This window comes from Vombatus ursinus, unplaced genomic scaffold (assembly GCF_900497805.2).
Source record: "Vombatus ursinus unplaced genomic scaffold, bare-nosed wombat genome assembly UNPS02014770.1, whole genome shotgun sequence".
Classification (NCBI taxonomy): Eukaryota; Metazoa; Chordata; class Mammalia; order Diprotodontia; family Vombatidae; genus Vombatus; species Vombatus ursinus.
The window spans coordinates 14,582,525-14,601,359 of record NW_020954548.1 but is presented as its reverse complement, the minus strand read 5'-3'; the positions used below and the strand labels follow the sequence as shown (position 1 = coordinate 14,601,359).

The 18,835-nt window shown below is 38.3% G+C and overlaps 1 protein-coding gene across 2 annotated transcripts in view; it reads right to left on the bottom strand.

Annotated features, from left to right (window-relative positions):
* Window positions 1-18,835, bottom strand: part of TTC39B (tetratricopeptide repeat domain 39B) — a 133,283-nt gene that overhangs the window by 70,490 nt on the left and 43,958 nt on the right. For both annotated transcript variants that reach the window (XM_027863193.1, XM_027863194.1), the window contains exon 2: window positions 8,521-8,555. In XM_027863193.1, the coding sequence (XP_027718994.1) occupies window positions 8,521-8,555 (35 nt within the window). The remainder of the gene's footprint in view (window positions 1-8,520; window positions 8,556-18,835) is intronic.

Here is an 18,835-nt window from a genome sequence, read left to right as displayed (position 1 = left end):
CCAAGCCACTGCATTTGTCAAATATAACCTAAAGTTCTTTGACTCCAGATGGAGCAAATGAAATAGCTAAAATCCCAAAATGGAACCCAAAGGCCCTGACTGTGCAAAATTCACATGAATGCAGCCAACAATGTTGACAAAACATCAAAAAAAATGGCTGAATCACTCCGTATAAGAATTTTTTTAACCACCCGCCAAGCACTGTTCTAATAAGAATTGGAGCTATAAAAGACAGTCCTTGCTCTCAAGGAGACTATGCAAACAACTATGGGGGAAACAACGCCCAAACAACTATGTACAATAAGATATATACAGGACAAACTGGAGCTAATCAAGAGCCTGTCATGAGGATTTGTTCTTGGAAAAGGAGGAAGGAGTTATGGTGTCAATTCAAGATGAGGTCACTGCTACCAGATTTTACTGAAGGGTTATATATAAGGAATCCAGACTTAGTGATTAATGAAAATTTTGTAAGAAAAAGGTAAAAATTGTGTAAAAACATAACTGCAGGCTGTAAAATTTTTGCACTTATTATAATAGCAAAGATATGACCTGGTAGCTACAATTAAATACCAAAAGTAAACCATCTTTCACGGACTGATAACAAGTCCCCATACAACAAAGAGCTCTAAATATTTTGGAGAACTCAACCAACAAACTACACTAGAATTACATCATTATCACAGAACAAACTGTTGCCACAATCACCTACACATAGCATTGATCCATAAAAACTTGAGGAGGTGCTGCCATGCCAAATATTCAATCTCCAAGCTACATGGAATAAAAAGTTGTCAGCATATGAGGACCCAGAAAGAGGAAATCAAAATTATGTAGGAACAAGATGAGATGCATGTCATCCTTCTACTTCTGGAGTTGTACCAACTAAAATTTGACACTTTCAGTATATCTACAAAAGATGAATAGTTTTATTCAACTAGTAAAATCAATCATTTTAGCAACCTATTAGAAAAGTTCATAGAATATTAAGTAAAAAACAATAGAAGGGTAGTGACTTGTCCCAGAACTATTTCTATCTGAACATCATCCAAAAGAGATGAAGTCTCATAAGAATGAAATAATGATGATGATAAGAGTAGTAGCAATAATAATAATAGCTCACATTTCTAGAGCTATAATTAGCACTTTGCAAAGTACTTTCACCATGACACAGTGTGAGGTATATAATACAGTACTATTACTCTCACTTTATAGATGATGAAACAGATTCAGAAGTTACGACTTGTCCATATCTATATATAGACTATAAGCTTCTTGAGGGCAGAGACTCAATCATTTTCACATCATACCTGGAATGTACTTCCTCACATTGTCCTCTTCCCTTAAGACACTGCTTCAGCACCACATTCTAAAAGAAGCCTTTCCTGATCCCCTCGACTACCTTATACTTAACAACTATATATTTATTCTATATATTTATATATGTAGTTACTGGTTCTGTCATTAGAATATAAACTCTGTGAGAAAGATAATTTCATTCTTTGTATTTTTATCCTCAGCAACTAGGGCACATTGTAGGTCCTCAATAAATGTTTTTTGGTTAATTGATTTGTACTCCCAACACCTATCACAGTATCTGGCACATAGTAAACACTTAATAATTTTTTAATGATTGACCTCCATTAAACTACAGCATACCTATCCTCCAAGAACCAATTCAAATGCTACTTTCCCTGGGGCAGCTAGGTGGTGCGGTGGATAGAGCACTGGACCTGGACTCAGGAGGACCTGAGTTCAAATCTGGCCTCAGGCACAAAACACTCCCGAGCTGTGTAACCCCACTGCCTAGCAAAAAACAAACAAACAATTCCTCCCCAATAAAGGCATTCCCAGATCCCCCCATTTGAAAGTGATTTCTTCCTTAACTGCTCTATTACTTTATACCTTTCTTACACGCTCACTACATCCTAACTAGTATAATATTTTTATATATATCCATATATAAATCTTATTTCTTCCTATTAGACTGTAAAGTTTTTGCAGGGAGCTTAAAAACCTAAAGACCATAGCTTATCTATTTTTGGTAGGTCCCCAACTGCCCTTCCACATCCTATACTGCAACAACATTATTTCCTAAGAGGATGAAGTTCCCAAAAATTAATATAAATTTGAATTTTAATAAAAAGATTAGCAATTTTAATAGAGGATCAAAATAAAATTTTTACTCTTTTCTCCTAGTTAACTTTTTTCAGCAAAATTGTCTTTATTGACATAGTATTAAAAGGTGTGCTTTTATGTAACCACATTCAATTTATTAAATTCATATTCTCAGTCAGGTTTCTACGTCCTCTCACATTCATTGAGGCCTTAAAATTAGTATTTCAAAACAAATATAATGGCAGTCGGTACTTTAAATAGTTTCTGAGCAGAGGCTAACTGCACACATGGATTATACCATGTCATATCAGAGTTACACATATTACAATTTTATTTTTAAATACAAAATGAAACTTCATTATTTTATAATTATGGTAGAGAGAATACTGAGAGCATTTCTACTTGGGATTTTTATTTTTAGATATAAAGAAGAGCTGTATCTCAGAAAAATTAGCCAAAAGCAAAATTGTATATCAAATCCCATTTTTCATATAAGAATGAAAGATCCAGTAGGGTTAGAGGAAAGTATCTTAGGTTGAGTTCTCATCACATATTAAAATCTTTAAATCCAGCCTTTTGATGGTAGAAAGTCCTAGATAAGTTTAGTGCCTTTCATTCCTACTCTAGGATAAGCTCGACCAGAACCAATAGGGCTTTCCTTCTCCCTAGCTACTCCTTGGCATTGTACCTGTCAATTTTTACTGTTGCTCATGGAGCAGGAAGCATAAAACTAGAACATAGAACAAAAAGGCTTCTGTTCTCTAGGACTGCTCTCTTGATCTAAGGCTTGCAGTCTTTGAATTCTCAATACCCACTGGCTCATTACCATTTTCCTAATTCATTGCAAGGAATAACAATCAAAACCCATTCCTCCCTTCCCATACCAGCCTACTGATGTACTTCCTGCTTGTGAGACACCACGTGCCCTCAGTAGCAGATAGCTGATTCTATTTACCATAACCACAGTCCATGAAGATGAGTCATGAGAAATAGTTTACAGCAGAGGTGTCAAACATGCAGACAAAAACACTCCAGTGAGGACCAAACCAGATTAAAATGCAATTGGGAAATATTTAACAAAATAAATAAAAACACAATAAAGCTTAAAAAACATTGTATTTTAAAACTAAGTCAATATGCAGATTAGTGGCCCCATTTCTACTTGAGTTTGACACCACTGGTTTACAGTTTGAGACTAGAAAAAGCATGTATATCTGGTGTTGGGTCAACCTAAGATCCTATAATGATTTAGAGCTAGAAAGGACTCTTTAGCGATCATCTGGTCCAACCATCTCATTTTAAAGATGAGATGAAGTGACATACAAGTGGTAGGTAAGCAAAGTAGAAAGAATTCAAACCCAGATCCTGACTCCAAATCTAGGGCTCCGCCAGTACACTGCTTCCTTGATCAGCTAAACCAGGGCTTCTTAAGCTTTTTTCCACGGGTGACCCTTGCGGCACTTCTTAAACTGTGGGTCGCAACCCATATGGGCTGAACTAAACCATGGTAGATTCCAACTTCTCCTTGAAACCAGTCCAGAAGCTCCTTTGCCCATGGCCCCAGAGTATTCCCTTCTCTGATCTCAGAACCCCAAGTCAAGGAATCAAGGATCCTGACCTTCTTGGCCTCTGGGCCACTTTAACCCCCTCAGTACAAAGACCTACCACATCTAATCTCTACTTATCTTTTCCTATTCTGCCACCGCCACCATAAAGACGTTAATTCTGCCATTCATTCCTTTCTTACACATGCTGAACCACAGAAAGATGTTTTCTTGGGTTTATTCATAAGGAATACAGAATACATATAAATTCAGAAATAACACACCAGGGAATAAGAGCTAGAAATGTGCATAAAATAAAATTACCCAGGCTTATTTAGGAAGTGTCTAAACTTTCAAACCTCATCTTTAATTCAAGTTTCCCAAACCCAGTTCAGCTTTCATGATGCTTATGCTAAAGCATACTCTATAGTACCCAAAGCTGAAAGGGGATAAAAAGAACTATCACACACAATTAAAGCTGTCCCTAGAACCCAGAAAATAGAGAAATTCAAACTGACATCCAGTCCCTTCTCTCCTTACCTCCCAAAACTACACACACACACATACACACACACACACACACACACACACACACGCACACATGTACACACATGCATTCCCCAAATTATCAACTGCTCCACCCCTTGAAATGTCTATTTCAGGAAATAGTCTGTATTAACTTTAACTGAAGTTTTACTTAAAACCAGTCATACAAGTTACAACATAAAACCAATTCCCTTATTCAACAATCCTGTAACTTCAAAAATAGATGCCGTATCATGAGATGTATTACACTTCATCCAAAGAATTCACCAACAAATGACCGGTCTACTGTTACTGGTGATGAGCTTCTTTGCACTTAGCTAAAAGGATCCTTGGAAAACATGCAAAGACTATTGCTGGGGACTGTATATGAAGTCTTCCCAACATAGTAAAATTTGTCAGACTATGATCCATTGCTGTGGCCTTTGAGAATTAATGGTAACGCCCACAGCAACTATGACACATCAGAATATAACTTATGGAAAGGCAGATATGAGTGCGTGTATGTTAGTGCATATGTGTGTGTGCATATACACGTGTGTGTGTGTGTGTGTGTGTGTGTGTGTAGAGGCAGACAAGTGGTAAGTTGACATGGATGGGCTGCAATCTCCATTACTGGCAAAAACTCCCAGGTCAATAAGATCACAGATCCCTATGAGTAGGAATACAGTTTTCAAAGCAATTTCATATGTAAATTATCTTATTTGAACCACACAACAACTTAAGACTTTATTACACTTTGTATGCAGAGTTGGAAATTTTATCTCCATTCTATAGATGAGAAAACTAAGATATGAATGACACCCAAGATATGAGCAATTTTAAATCATATAACATTATGTTCAATTAAAATGAATAATAAGGAAATCAGCTAGAAGCAACTGAATAAAAATTAAGTCTTTTTTCACCTTTCGTGACAGAAAGAAAAAGGGAGAGAGAAAGGCACAGTGTTACAGAATGGGCAACAGATTTGTTATCTGAAGACAACAGTTCAAATCCTGGCTCTGCCATTGTGCCAAGTTATGGGAACATGGGCAAGTTACCTGATCCATTCAAGCTAAAATTTTAATTAAAAAATCAACAGAGGAAAAGTACATGGAAACAAAGGAGATAATTCTTTTCCAATAATAGGAAAGGAAAGTTACTTGAGGAACAACTTTTTTATATAGTAATTTATCTCAAATCAATAGGAAATGAGACATGCACCATATTTTCCAGATAAATGAAATTTATGCCTTTTAAGTATCAACATTTATAAAGACCTTTCTGGATGTAAATTCTTCTAAAATGTGGCATACTTTCCTCTCTTCTGCAGCACAGTATAATGAACTGTCTGTTCCTTGTTGATTCAAGGGCATCATGAAGAAACATCAACTATCAAAATAGATTGCAACACTGATAACTTCAAGGGTTACTGAGTTATGGAAGGCTGTTTGTCCCTACACTGAATTTGCAAAACTGCTGTGATTTTTTTTTAATTTTTAAGGCTATTTTTATAATTTTCCCCCCTTTCTCATTAAGGCACCCAGGTTTTAGGAGGCTCATAATCTTCCTCTGTTTCAAAACTTTCCAAGAATACCCCTCTACCAGGAGTATTCTAGCACTGGCATTCATATATCCTCCCATCTTTATTACCCACTTGACCACGGACTACCAAACCATAGGAATCAGGAATTTTGGCTCAGCATAAGAGACAGTTCATTCCAAGACTTCAATCTTATGCTCCCTCCCAAACGTCACCCTAATAATCAGAACCTACTCCCAAGCATTCTAATCAAAAGCCAGTGGGTGTGTTATGGCTCAAATCTAGAATAGGCTAAGGCTGAAATTAGCTGGCTATTCAGAGACATCAACCGAGATGGGCTGCTAAGGACCAAAACAATCTTATTCTTCAATACAAAAAAATGAAGATTCAGAATAAACACGTTACATGTTAGGCATAAAAGATCTGTCAAATAGGGGCCTAACTTTCAGCTCTATTTACTCTATTACTACAAATCTCACATCTGCCACTTATTACATTAGGCAAGTCACTTAACTTCCCTAGGCCTCAATTTATTTATCTGTCAAATGAAGGATTTGGACGGGATGACTTCTTTCAGTGCCACACAGCTCCAGATCTATGATCTCTTTACTTGTTCTCAACTGTCACTTCCTTCTTCTTGTCAGAGCATCTGTTTCTTTCTAGTAGTCCTCAACCCTTTAATTTGCCATAGCTAATCTGCTATAACCTGAAAAAAAATTACTAGCACTAATAGAATTGTGTTCAAATTAGAGCAAAGGATTTAAGTGAGAACCTCGGTTATAAATAAAATACATGAACTGTAACATTTATTTTGACTGTTCAGGGTTGTTCTTTTGTTTGTTTTTTTTTTTGCTTGCGTTTCAGAAATCAAAATAAGGAGAGTATAAATCATGAAAACAGATTGAATTCTGGCAAAAGTAAAGAGTATATATGCTTTAATGGATCCATGATCTTGCTAATTTAGGTATTCACTTTACTAGTCTACACCACACACATTTTGTATGGTTCTTGTCTGGCTTTTCATAAATTCTCCATAAAGAATCTATCAAATACAATAAAAACCTTTCTCTGGCCCTTTTAATATTTCAAACAAATTTCAGGGTCTCCATCTGTTTTCCCCTCATTTTTGCTACATGAGCAGTCTACCTTTTAATTATTTATGTCCTCTGTGTTGTGATAGGCAATGGACAGATCTGAGGAAATGGTCAACATTTGAGGGGGAAATTTCTAGGCTTTGGTGAGGACAAAATTTCAGATTGGAAGTCCCTCGCCTATAGAGTAGATAGGATTACAAGGGACAGAGAATAAAGTGATGCTGATACACAGCACCCTTATATCATCCACTTAGGTCATCAAGAGCATAAAGGTTTCTTTGTTTCCTATGTAACTTAAGGCTTTGGCTTGGTGACATAGTATCTATCAGTGCCCCAACATATGAAACCACCAGCACAGGGGGCTCTGTGCCTCCTCATGCTTGACAGTCCTCCCACAGCATGCCAGCCCTGTGTGACCCAATGGCCACACCTGTCAATGTTACCTACGTGGGGAAAAAGTAGACTGAAGGAGGAAGTGGCATTCAACTGAACTAGAACTATCAACATAGATCCTTTTCCGTATTCAGCACTTGAAGCCTTATTAGCTAAGTAAACCTATTCTTTTATAATCCACTTAATCCTGTCAGGACAATCATTTGTGCAATCTGGATTACTGTGCTTCCTGAGCTGCCTAGGACAGGTGGTGTTTCATATACCACTCTGCATTAAAGTCATCATTGGAAATGTGCTCCAGGCCTATATACACCCACAGATACACAGACTTACTGTGGGATTTAGGGAAGGAAGACTTCAGACATCTAGCTTATGAGCTCTTAACTTTTTTGTCATATACCCCCTTTGGCAGTTTAGTGAAGCCTATGGAGACCTTCACAGAATCATGTTGGTTGCCTATATTTATAATTGAAGAAATGCTAAGTTTCAGTTAGAGGTGGTGAAAATGAATAAATATATTTTTTCTCATCCAAGTTCACAGACCCCTTGGAGTTTATACACAAACAATTTAGGATCCAGAGACCTAGGATAAGAATTCCTGATTCAGCTCCACCCTTTTATCTCATGCAAATAAAGAACCTAAAGCGCAGAAAGGCTAAGGTCACTTGTTCAAAGTCATAAGGTGGCACAGAGGGCAGGAACATGATCCCAGGTCACCTGATGAGAACTGAAAATGAAAGTTAACCAAAGATGATTCTACATAGTTAAGAGATAAATTTCATCAAGGAGAGATCTTTACACAAGCTATCTATTTAGAAGATAAAAGTCGGGATTGGGACATGGAGAATTTGGATAGAAACATGGAAAGTTGTACTTGACATACTTGAGGCTAAAGGAAATGGGAAAACATTAAAAGGAGAGACAAAAAGAAAGGACAGTGGCATTAAAGAATTTTTCTCTTTCCCTGTAGACAAACTTGAATATGCTCAAAAAACAGAATAAAAGGAGCCCAGCCAAGCAGGGCTGTTCTTTCTTTCTTAAAAATATACCCAAGATTTCTTATACAAAAAATGTAAAAGGCGTCTCTCACACAGTTGACACAATGAGAATGCTGTATTTCAAAACAATTCTTTGTTTAAATATCACTACTCTGTAAAGAACTAGGTCTTAAACTATGGATTAGATGAATACTCCTTCCCATTCCTACCTACACCACCACAGCAACCATTACCATGAGCAAAGGCAGAAATTAATTTAAAGAATCAACATAAAATTCATTTTTTTAAAAATACGATGTACTTACAATGGGAAGTTTTCAAAGGCATCTTCAAAGGTTTCCTGGAAAAAGAAAACAAATACAGTGTGTTTGCCATAATTAGAGTACACTGATATTTAACAGCGAGGGAAAAAAATCAATTATTGAGTAAAATGCAGTAATTAAATTATTTTAATTTATCATATCATATATCATATCATACTATTAATTATCTAATATCCTCACTACTCAATGACTTTTTCATGTCACCTTACTGGTCAAATACCAGAAAAAACTAACATCACACATGTGTATTTAATATAAAATCATTCTGCCCTAGCCATAATTGTGAATGAGGTTTCTCTTCTCGTCTCTTTATGGTGTGACATGTAGTTTAGAAATTCAGAAAGCAGATTTCAAAGCATTCAGAAAGATAGGTACAAGAGGTCAACCCAGGAGAGACAGAAAACTCACAAGACAAATTCCGAATACACAAAGGGAAACATCAACAAATAGCAAAACATCAAGTTTTTTTATGTGGATTTTCTTTAGATCTTTAAAATATGTTCACAATAACGAAAAGTAATGTAGTATAGAAGACAGACAGACAGATACATAGATAGATGACAGCCTCGAGACCAGGTCTCTGGGTTCAAGTCCCATTTTTTACACACACTGGCTGTTTGTGACCCTGAGCTAGTCTTTATTTAGTGGGCAAGTCAGTACTCTAGGCAACTCTCTAAAACTGTAAGTTGCTGAAAAGCTATGAACTCACATTGGTTGAAGGAGTTCAAGGTCACCTTCCTAAGTGCCCTCCAATGGGTGCTCTTATCAATGTCTTGACTACAATGGTGCACCCAGAATGGAACACCACGTTTCAGATGTTGTCTAAACAGGGAATGGTACAAACAGACTAGCACCTCTTTATTTTAATGCTTAATGTGGCCCAAGATCACATTGGTTGTGTTGGTTGCCATCATTATACATACTGTTAACTCATATTGAGCTTGCAACTCACTAAAATTTCCGGACCTTTTTTCAAACAAAACTGCTATCTAGCCATACCCCTCCCACCTTGTACTTGGGATTGAAAAATCATCTTCAAAAGTATAAGATTTTATATGTATCTTTCATACATTGTACATGTTTACAGATACCCCCAAAGTCTTAGTATGATTTTAAGTTTTAATCTTCACTAAGACTTTTAGTATATGCCATTTTTCATCTTATTCAACTCAAATCCATGTTCTAGCCTGAGAAGATCTTCCTGAATCATAACCATATCTTCTAGTCTGTTAGTCTTGAGTCATAAGACATAAAAAATATAAGCTGAAATGACAAATGATTCTCCATCTCCCCAGTACATTATTATATTTAGCATCACCTGTATTTAGTGTGATGTCTAACACATAATGAGTACTTAATAAATAATACTTGCTGGTTGGTCAAATTCATATGGTATTTAGGAAAATGATTCTTAGCCTCATTTTATTATCCCCGGAAGTATACAAGTGATTTCTGAAGAGGTAGCATAAAATTCATGCTCATTTGCATTAATTTTTTAACTATCACATGGTACTTTTGGAAGGAAAAAAAGTGTAATGTAAAAATGAAAGATGAGCCATGAATCTCTGAATAAAGACATAATATTCCTGATAAGCACGCAACCTATGTCTTTATCCAACTCACTGATAAAAAATGTTAAACAGCACAGGGCCAAGCACAAATAACTAGGGCATTCCATCAGAGATCTCCTTCCAAGATGACATTTGAATTATTAATGACTTCTCTTTAGGTTTAGTCATCCAACCATTTTTTGTTGTTTTTTTCTGTACTTTTTTATTTTTAGTTTTCAACATTCACTTCCACAAGACTTTGAGTTCCAAATTTTCTCCCCATCTCTCCCCTCCCCCCACCCAAAGACAGCCTGCATTCTGATTACCCCTTCCCCCAATCTGCCCTCCCTTCTCTCATCTCCCCCTTATCTTATGCCCTTTCTCTTCTATTTTCCTGTAGAGTAAGACAGATTTCTATACCCCACTGCCTAACAATTTTTAACATTTGTTTTTAAAACTCTGAGTTTCAAATTCTCTCCCTTCCTCCCTCCCACCCACCCTCATGGAGAAGGTAAGCAATTCGATATAGGCTATACATGTGTAGTCATACAAAACACTTCCAAAATAGTCATGTTATAAAAGACTAACTATATTTCCCTCCATTCTATCCTCCCCCCCATTTATTCTATTTTCTCCTTTGACCCTACCCTTCCTTAAAAGTGTTTGTTTCTGATTACCTCCTCCCCCAATCTACCCTCCCTTCTATCATCCCCCTTATCTGCTTCCTCCCTACTTTCCTATATGGTAAAATAGATTTCCATAAAGAATTGAGTGTGTATGTTATTCCCTCCTCTCAACTCTCCCCTCTTTTCCTCCACTGTAAAAGCTTTCTCTTGCCTCTTTTATATTAGATAATTTGCCCCATTCTACCTTTCCCTTTCTCCTTCTCCCAGTACATTCCTCTCTCTCACCCCTTAATTTTATTTTTTAGATATTATCCCTTCATATTCAACTCATTCTCTGCCCTCTGTCAATATATATTCCCTCCAACTACCCTAACAATGAGAAAGGTCTCATGAATTATAAATATCTTTCCATGTAGGAATGTAAACAGTTCAACTTTATTAAGTCCCTTATGATTTCTCTTTCCTGGTTACCTTTTCATGATTCTCTTGTATTTGAAAGTCAATTTTTCTATTTAGCTCTGGTTTTTTCTCAAGAACGCATTAAATTCCTCCATGTCATCAAATATCAATTTTTCCCCCTCATTGATTATACTCAGTTTTGCTGGGTAGGCGATTCTTGGTTATAATCCTAGCTCCTTTGACCTCTGGAATATCATATTCCAAGCCCTCTAATCTCTTAATATAGAAGATGGTAAATTTAGTGTTATCCTGATTGTGTTTCCACAACATTTGAATTGTTTCTTTCTGGCTGCTTGCAATATTTTCTCCTTGATCTGGGAACTCTGGAATTTGATTATAATATTCCTGGGAGTTTTCCTTTTGGAATCTTTTTCAGGAGATGATCAGTGGATTCTTTTTTTGTGTGTGGATTCTTTCATTTTCTATTTTACCCTCTGGTTCTAGAATATCAGGGCAGATTTCCTTGATAATTTCTTGAAAGATAATGTCTAGGCTCTTGTTTTGATAATGGCTTTCAGGTAGTCCAATAATTTGTAAATTCTCTCTCCTGGATCTATTTTCCAGGTCAGCTGTTTTTCCAATGAGATATTTCACATTGTCTTCTATTTTTTTCATTCTTTTAGTTTTGTTTAGTAATTTCTTGATTTATCATATAGTCATTAGCTTCCGTTTGCTCCATTCTAATTTTTAAGGAATTATTTTCTTCAATGAGCTTTTGGACCTCCTTTTCCATTTGGCCAATTCTGCTTTCTAAGGCCTTCTTCTTCTCCTCACTGGCTTTTTGGACCTCTTTTGCCATATGGCCTACTCTGGTTTTTCGTTTTGTTTTGTTTTGGGGGGTTTTTTTTGGTGAGGCAATTGGGGTTAAGTGCCTTGCCCAGGGTCACACGGCTAGTAAGTGTGAAGTGTCTAAGACCAGATTTGAACTCAGGTCCTCCTGACTCCAAGGTCAGAGCTTTATCCACTACACCACTTAGCTGCCCCCCTACTCTGTTTTTTAAGGTGTTATTTTCTTCAGTATTTTTGTGTCCCCTTCAGCAAGCCGCTGACTCATTTTTCATGATCTTCTTGCATCACTCTCATTTCGCTATGTCTCCTACTTGATTTTCAAAATCCTTTTTGAGCTCTTCCATGACCTGAGATCAATTCATATTCTTCTTATAGGCTTTGGATACAGGAGCTTTGACTTTGTTGTCTTCTTCTGAGTGTATGATTTTATTTTCCTTGTTACCAAAGTAAGTCTCTATAGTTTGAGTTTTTTCCCATTGTTTGTTCATTTTCCCAGCAATTTTTTTTTTTTACTTTTTAACTCTTTGTTAACGTAGGACTCTGCTTTCAATGTGAAGGGTGTGCTGCCTCAAGTTCAAGGGTTTTGAGCAGCTGTTTTAAGAGATACTTCTGGGGAAAGCAGTGACTTGTTTGAGCTGTCCCTCCAAACCCTTCCAAATACCTATAAAAAATGACTCTAAACAAATTCTAAAGCAGCACAACCCACAAAAAGACAGAGTGAAACAAATTTCCAGCCCAAGAGAGCCTGGATGGTTGATCGGAAAGGTATATCACGCCGGGTGGGGAGAGGAGCGCAGTTTGGCGTGGGCACGCAAGCTGCAGCAACCCTGGAGCAGGCCTCAGAGGACTGAATCATGGGAAGCTATCGCAGTTTTCAGACCTCTCAACTCAGGAACGCCAAAGACAACTTGGAAGGTCATTGGGAAAAGTATGTGACTGTGGTGAGAGAAGAAGCTAGGTTTCAGCAGCCCCCAGAGCTGCGGCTGATTCCTGAGCTTCCAGCCCACAGACTGAGGGGGAATCAAATGGCTGATCAGAGGGGGACTGCAGGGATCTTTCTGCTAGTGCAGAATTCTCTTGCTTTGCCCATGTTTGGATCTGGGTCATAGTTCTGGGTGGCGGTCCTGGGGCAAGGAGGAGTGCTAGCTTGAATGGAGCTCATAGTGGTGGTGGAGAGGAAACACCTCGCCCCTTATCATAGCACCCAGGAAGAACTGACACTTTTCAGGTCCGTAGAAGTATCTCTGAAAATGTACAAACCCCTGAAACTTGGGACAGTACATTCTCCACGATGGAAACAGACTTTTACCTTAACAAAGAGTTTAAAACTCAAGTAATTGGCCAGGATTATGAGTGAGCAATGCAAAAAGAGTCAGACTATATTATCTTACTTTGGTGACAAAAAAGATCAAAACATACAACCAGAAGAAGACAACAAAGCCAAAGCTCCTAAATCTAAAGCCTCCAAGAAGAATATGAATCAGTCCCAGGCCTTGGAAGAGCTCAAAAGGGATTTTGAGAAGCAAGTAAGAGAAGTAGAGGAAAAACTGAGAGTGATGCAAGAAAATCATGAAAAACAAGTCAACAGCTTGCTAAAGGAGACCCAAAAAAATACTGAAGAAAATAACACCTTAAAAAATAGCCTAACCCAAATGGCAAAAGAGGTCCAAAAAGCCAATGAGGAGAAAAATGCCCTAAAAAGCAAAATAGGACAAATGGAAAAGGAAGTCCAAAAGATTACTAAAGAAAATACTTCCTTAAAAATTAGAATAGAGCAATTGGAAGCTAGTGACTTTATGAGAAATCAAGACACTGTAAAACAAATCCAAAAGAATGAAAAATTAGAAAACAATGTGAACTATCTCACTGGAAAAACAACTGACCTGGAAAACAGATCCAGGAGACAGAATTTAAAAATTATTGGACTATCTGAAAGCCATGATCAAAAAAGGAGCCTAGACATCATCTTTCATGAAATTATCCAAGAAAACTGCCCTGATATTTTAGAACCAGAGGGAAAAATAGAAATGGAAAGAATCCACCGATCACCGCCTGAAAGAGATCCCCAAAGGAAAACTCTTAGGAATATTGTAGCCAAATTCCAGAGTTCCCAGGTAAAGGAGAAAATATTACAAGCAGCCAGAAAGAAACAATTCAAGTATTGTGGAAACACAATCAGGATAACACAAGATTTGACTGCTTCTACATTAAGGGACCACAGGGCATGGAATATAATATTCCAGAGAGCAAAGGAGATAGGATTACAACCAAGAATCACCTACCCAGCAAAACTGAGTATAATCCTGCCGGGGAAAAAATGTCATTCAGTGAAATAGAGGACTTTCAAGCATTCTTGATGAAAAGACCACAGCTGAATAGAAAATGTGATTTTCAAATACAAGACTCAAGTGGAACATGAAGAGGTAAACAGGAAAGAGAAAATCACAAGAGACTTATTATGGTTGAACTGTTTACATTCTTGCATGTAAAGATGATATTTGTACCTCATGAGACCTTTGTCAATATTAGGGTAGCTGGAGAGGAAAAATTATATGTACATAGATATAAATATAGATAGATAGATAGATAGATAGATAGATAGATAGATAGATAGATAGATAGATAGATAGATAGATAGAGGGCACAGGGTGAGTTGAAAATGAAGGGGTCATAACTGGAGAATAAAATTTAGGGATGAGAGAGGATTATACTAGGAGAAGGAGAAAGGGAGAGGTAGAACCGGGTAAATTATCTCACAAAAAAAAAACAAAAAGAAAAGGCTCTTACAGTGGAAGGGAAATGGGGGAAGGTGAGAGGGAATGAGTGAATCTTATTCTCATAGAATTTGACTTAAGGAGGGAATAACATACACACTCAATTGGGTATGGAAATCTGTCTTACCCTCAGGAAAATGGGGGGGGAAGGGGACAAGGGAGTAGGGGGATGATAGAGAGGAGGGCAGATTGGGAAAGGGGGTAATCAGAAGCAAGTACTTCTGAGGAGGGTCAGGGTCAAAAGAAAGAATAGAATAAATAGGGGGGTGGGATAGGATTAAGGGAAATAGAGTTAGTTTTTCACAGCATGTCTACTATGGAAGTGTTTTGCATAACTGTATATATATATAACCTATATTTAGTTGCTTGCCTTATCAATGAGGGTGGGTGGGGAGGGAGGAAGGGAGAAAATTTGGAACCCAAAGTTTTAAAAACACATGTTTAAAAAAATGTTTTCACATGCAAGTGGGAAATAAGAAATACAGGAAATGGGGTACAGAAATCCATCCTGCCTTACAGGAAAATTTGAAGGGGAAGGGGATAAGAGAAGGGGGAGAGAGATAGAAGGGAAGGCAGACTAGGGGAAGGGGTATTCAGAATGCATGCCATCTTGGGGTAGGGGGAGGGGCGAGATGGGGTGGAAATTTGGAACTCAAAATCTTGTGGAAGTAAATGTTGAAAACAAAAAAATAAAAATTACCGTAATATAAAAAAAAAAGAGATACTTCTAGGTACCTGTAAGTTTTCAGTTCTTCCAAGGTGCTATGATCTAAGGAGAGGTGTTTACTCTTCTCCTGGCCTGTGCTCTGCTCTGTGAGTTACCACAAGCATTCTTTCCTGCCCTGGAACTGTGAGGAAGGTTCCCTCTCCAGTGCTGCCACAAGCTTGGCTATGCCAGTGCTCCTCCTCACCCCAGGACTGCCAACCAGATCCAAGTATGGGCAAAGCAACAGAATCCTGCCTCAGGGCCAGCAAAGAGACCCCTGTAATCTCTTTCTGATCAGTTGCTCAATCCCCATTCTGTTTGTGGGCTGACAGCTCCAGAAGTAGCCCCTGCCACTGGGGCCAGGACTGGACTGCGCCCCTCTCTCAACCAGATCTGACAGACCTTTCCTACTGACCTTCTAAGCTATCTTTGGCGTTAAAGGGTTAAGAAGTCTGGAAACCACCACAGCTGCCAGTGATTCAGTCCCCTCTTGGCACTTGGCTCGTCTCTCAGCCCAGTGCAACAGATCTTTCCTATAGATCTTCCAGGTTGTCTTGGGCTGGAAATGTGTTTCACTCTGTCTTTTTGTGGGTTCTGCTGCTCTAGAATTTGTTTAGAGCCATTTTTACAGGTGTTTGGAGGGGTTTGGGGGGAGAGTTCAAGCGGGTCCCCGTCTTTAATCTGCCATCTTAGTTCCGCCCCCATCCAACCATTTTTTAATCCACCTAATTGTAGTATCTCCTAGCGCATATCTCTCCATATTTTCCACAAAAGGAACATGAGAGACTTTATCAAATCCTTTCCTAAAATCCAGATAAAATTTATCTGCAGCATTCTCCTGGCCTAATAGGACAGTAACTCAGTGCATGCAGTACTTAGGAAAGACTTAGAGGTTCTACCCAACTGTAAGCTCAATACGGATGAACAGAATAGTATGACTGACTCTATGAGACAAGCCCACCAATACCTTTGTCAGCCACACATTCTAGGCTCTCTTGCCTCTCTCTTTGTGGTTACTGTTCTATGACATTTTATCTTTGCAGAAATTTATTATCAAGGTCAATCTTTGCTTTTTTCCACTTCCCAATTATCAGTACCAATAACTTATCTCAATAGGTCAGACTGATAGATACCTTCCTGCCGCACCAAACGGATCTGCAGCCTCAGGAGAAAAGAGGAGTCAGACTCTGAGACCTTCCTCTGACTGGCCTCCCAGATGTTACTGGAGCAACTTCCATTTGTACCAAAAGGCAAATTCCACCTCCTGCTGCCAGCCTAATCTCCCAACTAGGACGTAGAGAACCTCCAGTACAAAGAGAAGCAACCTTCCCTTTGACCTCAGGCCTTCCACCTCCTGCTGCATCTGTCCCTTGAGGGAAGAAGAAAATCAGTCGGGAGTAGGACTTCTATCTCCTGCTGCTGCAGTTTCCTACCTAATCTCCAGCCTGTGTAGTGAAAAGGAGTAGTAAAATGGGGTCTCCCATCTGACCATCTACCTTCCATTATGTGCTCTACCTCATCTCCAGCCTCCTTTAGGAAGAGGAATGGCACCTTGTATTCAATAATAAACACTCATACCTGGTTATATTCTATACATCCCAGTGATTTTGAACCCTTGTAGGTCATCACCCAAACTCCATTCCCTATCCTCAACTACCCAATTCTGTATTCCCAACCCCCTCAACCTTCCCACCCCAAAGTTCCAACCAAATGCCACTCTCACTCCTTTTACTATGTCCTCAGGAATGCCTGCTCCACCAGAACAAATTTGACTTCATCCTAAATTTTTTCCTTTCCCACACCTTCCATCTTCTAGTTATTAGAGAAAACTGACTCTCCACTGATGACACAATCCTCCTTGGCCACCACTTCTCATTCATTCCCCTCTGTTTACTATCTGAGGCAGGAGAGTTAGAATACCCCTCAGTCCCCATTGCTACTTCTAGGTTCTCCCCTTACTTCCATCACTCAGTAACCTCTCTTCCTTTGAGGCTCATGCAATTCATATATCCCCAATCAATATCCTGGTAAGCTATTGGCTATAGATCTCCAAATCCTTCTCATTCCTTTCTTAATAAGTTCAGTACCTGGCAATTTGGTACCTGGTACAAGTTTTCTCTCTTCTCTAACTCCTACCCTCATATTTGAGGATTTCAACATTTATACTGACTCTCCCTCAAACACCCTAACCACTCAGTTCTTCAACCTAATTGCTTCCCATGACCTACTGCTCCACCCCACCTCAGCTATACACAAAGATAATCATACCCTAGATCCTGCCATCATGTTGCCCATGATGCATGTTCTACCACCTCCCTATTCAAGAATTACAAAACCACCTTATCTGGCCATAATCTATTAGCTTTCCACTTCTCCCTCCAACTTCCTTTTCCAAATCCTGCTCTTCATCCACACTATGACCTTCAATCCTTTGACCTTTCAGTTCTCTCAGGCCATCACCCAGCACTAGCAAACAATTTTGTTTGCATCTCCAAGGGCAGCCTGTGAGTCATTTTTCCATTTATCTGCAACTTTCCTTTATTTTCTTTTTTGTTTATTAGGAGATTGGTACAGTTCTATTCATCCAATGATATGTCAATTCGTTCAATGGACAAAAACTTCACATGTACAATGCCAACAGTTAAGCTGTCAGACAACTGTTTCTGTAGCCATTTCCTCTTTTTTAATAATATTTTATTTTTCCCACGACTACATGTAAAAACAATTTTTAACATTCAATTTTTTAAAGTTTTGAGTTCCAAATTCTATCCCTTCTTTTCTTCCCTCCCCGCTCCCTGAGACAGCAATCAATCTTATATGGGTTACACATGTGCAATGTGATATGGGTAATATATTTTCATAGAGTCATTTTGTGCAAGACACAAAAGAAGGAAGGAAGGAAGGAAGGAGAGAGAGAGAGAGAGAATATGAATATGCTTCAGTCTGGACTCAGACAAACTGAGTTCTTTCTCTGGAGGCAGATATATAGCATTTTTCATCCTGAATTCTTTGGGATTGTCTTGGATCATTGTATTGCTGAGAATAGCCAAGTTATTCACCGTTGTTCTTGATACAATATTGCTGTTACTGTGTATAATGTTCTCCTGGTTCTGCTCACTTCATTTTGTATCCATTCATGTACATCTTTTCAGGTTTTTCTGAAAACATTCCTGCTTGTCATTTCTTACAGAACAATAATGTTCAATTACAATCATATACCACAACTTGTTCAGCCATTCCCCAATTGATGGGTATCCCCTAAATTTCCAATTATTAGCTACCACAAAAAGAGCTACTATAAATATTTTCATACAAATAGGACCTTGTGCCTCTTTTTTATCTCTCTGGGATAAAGCCCTAACAGTGGTACTGCTGGAAAGGGTATACACAGTT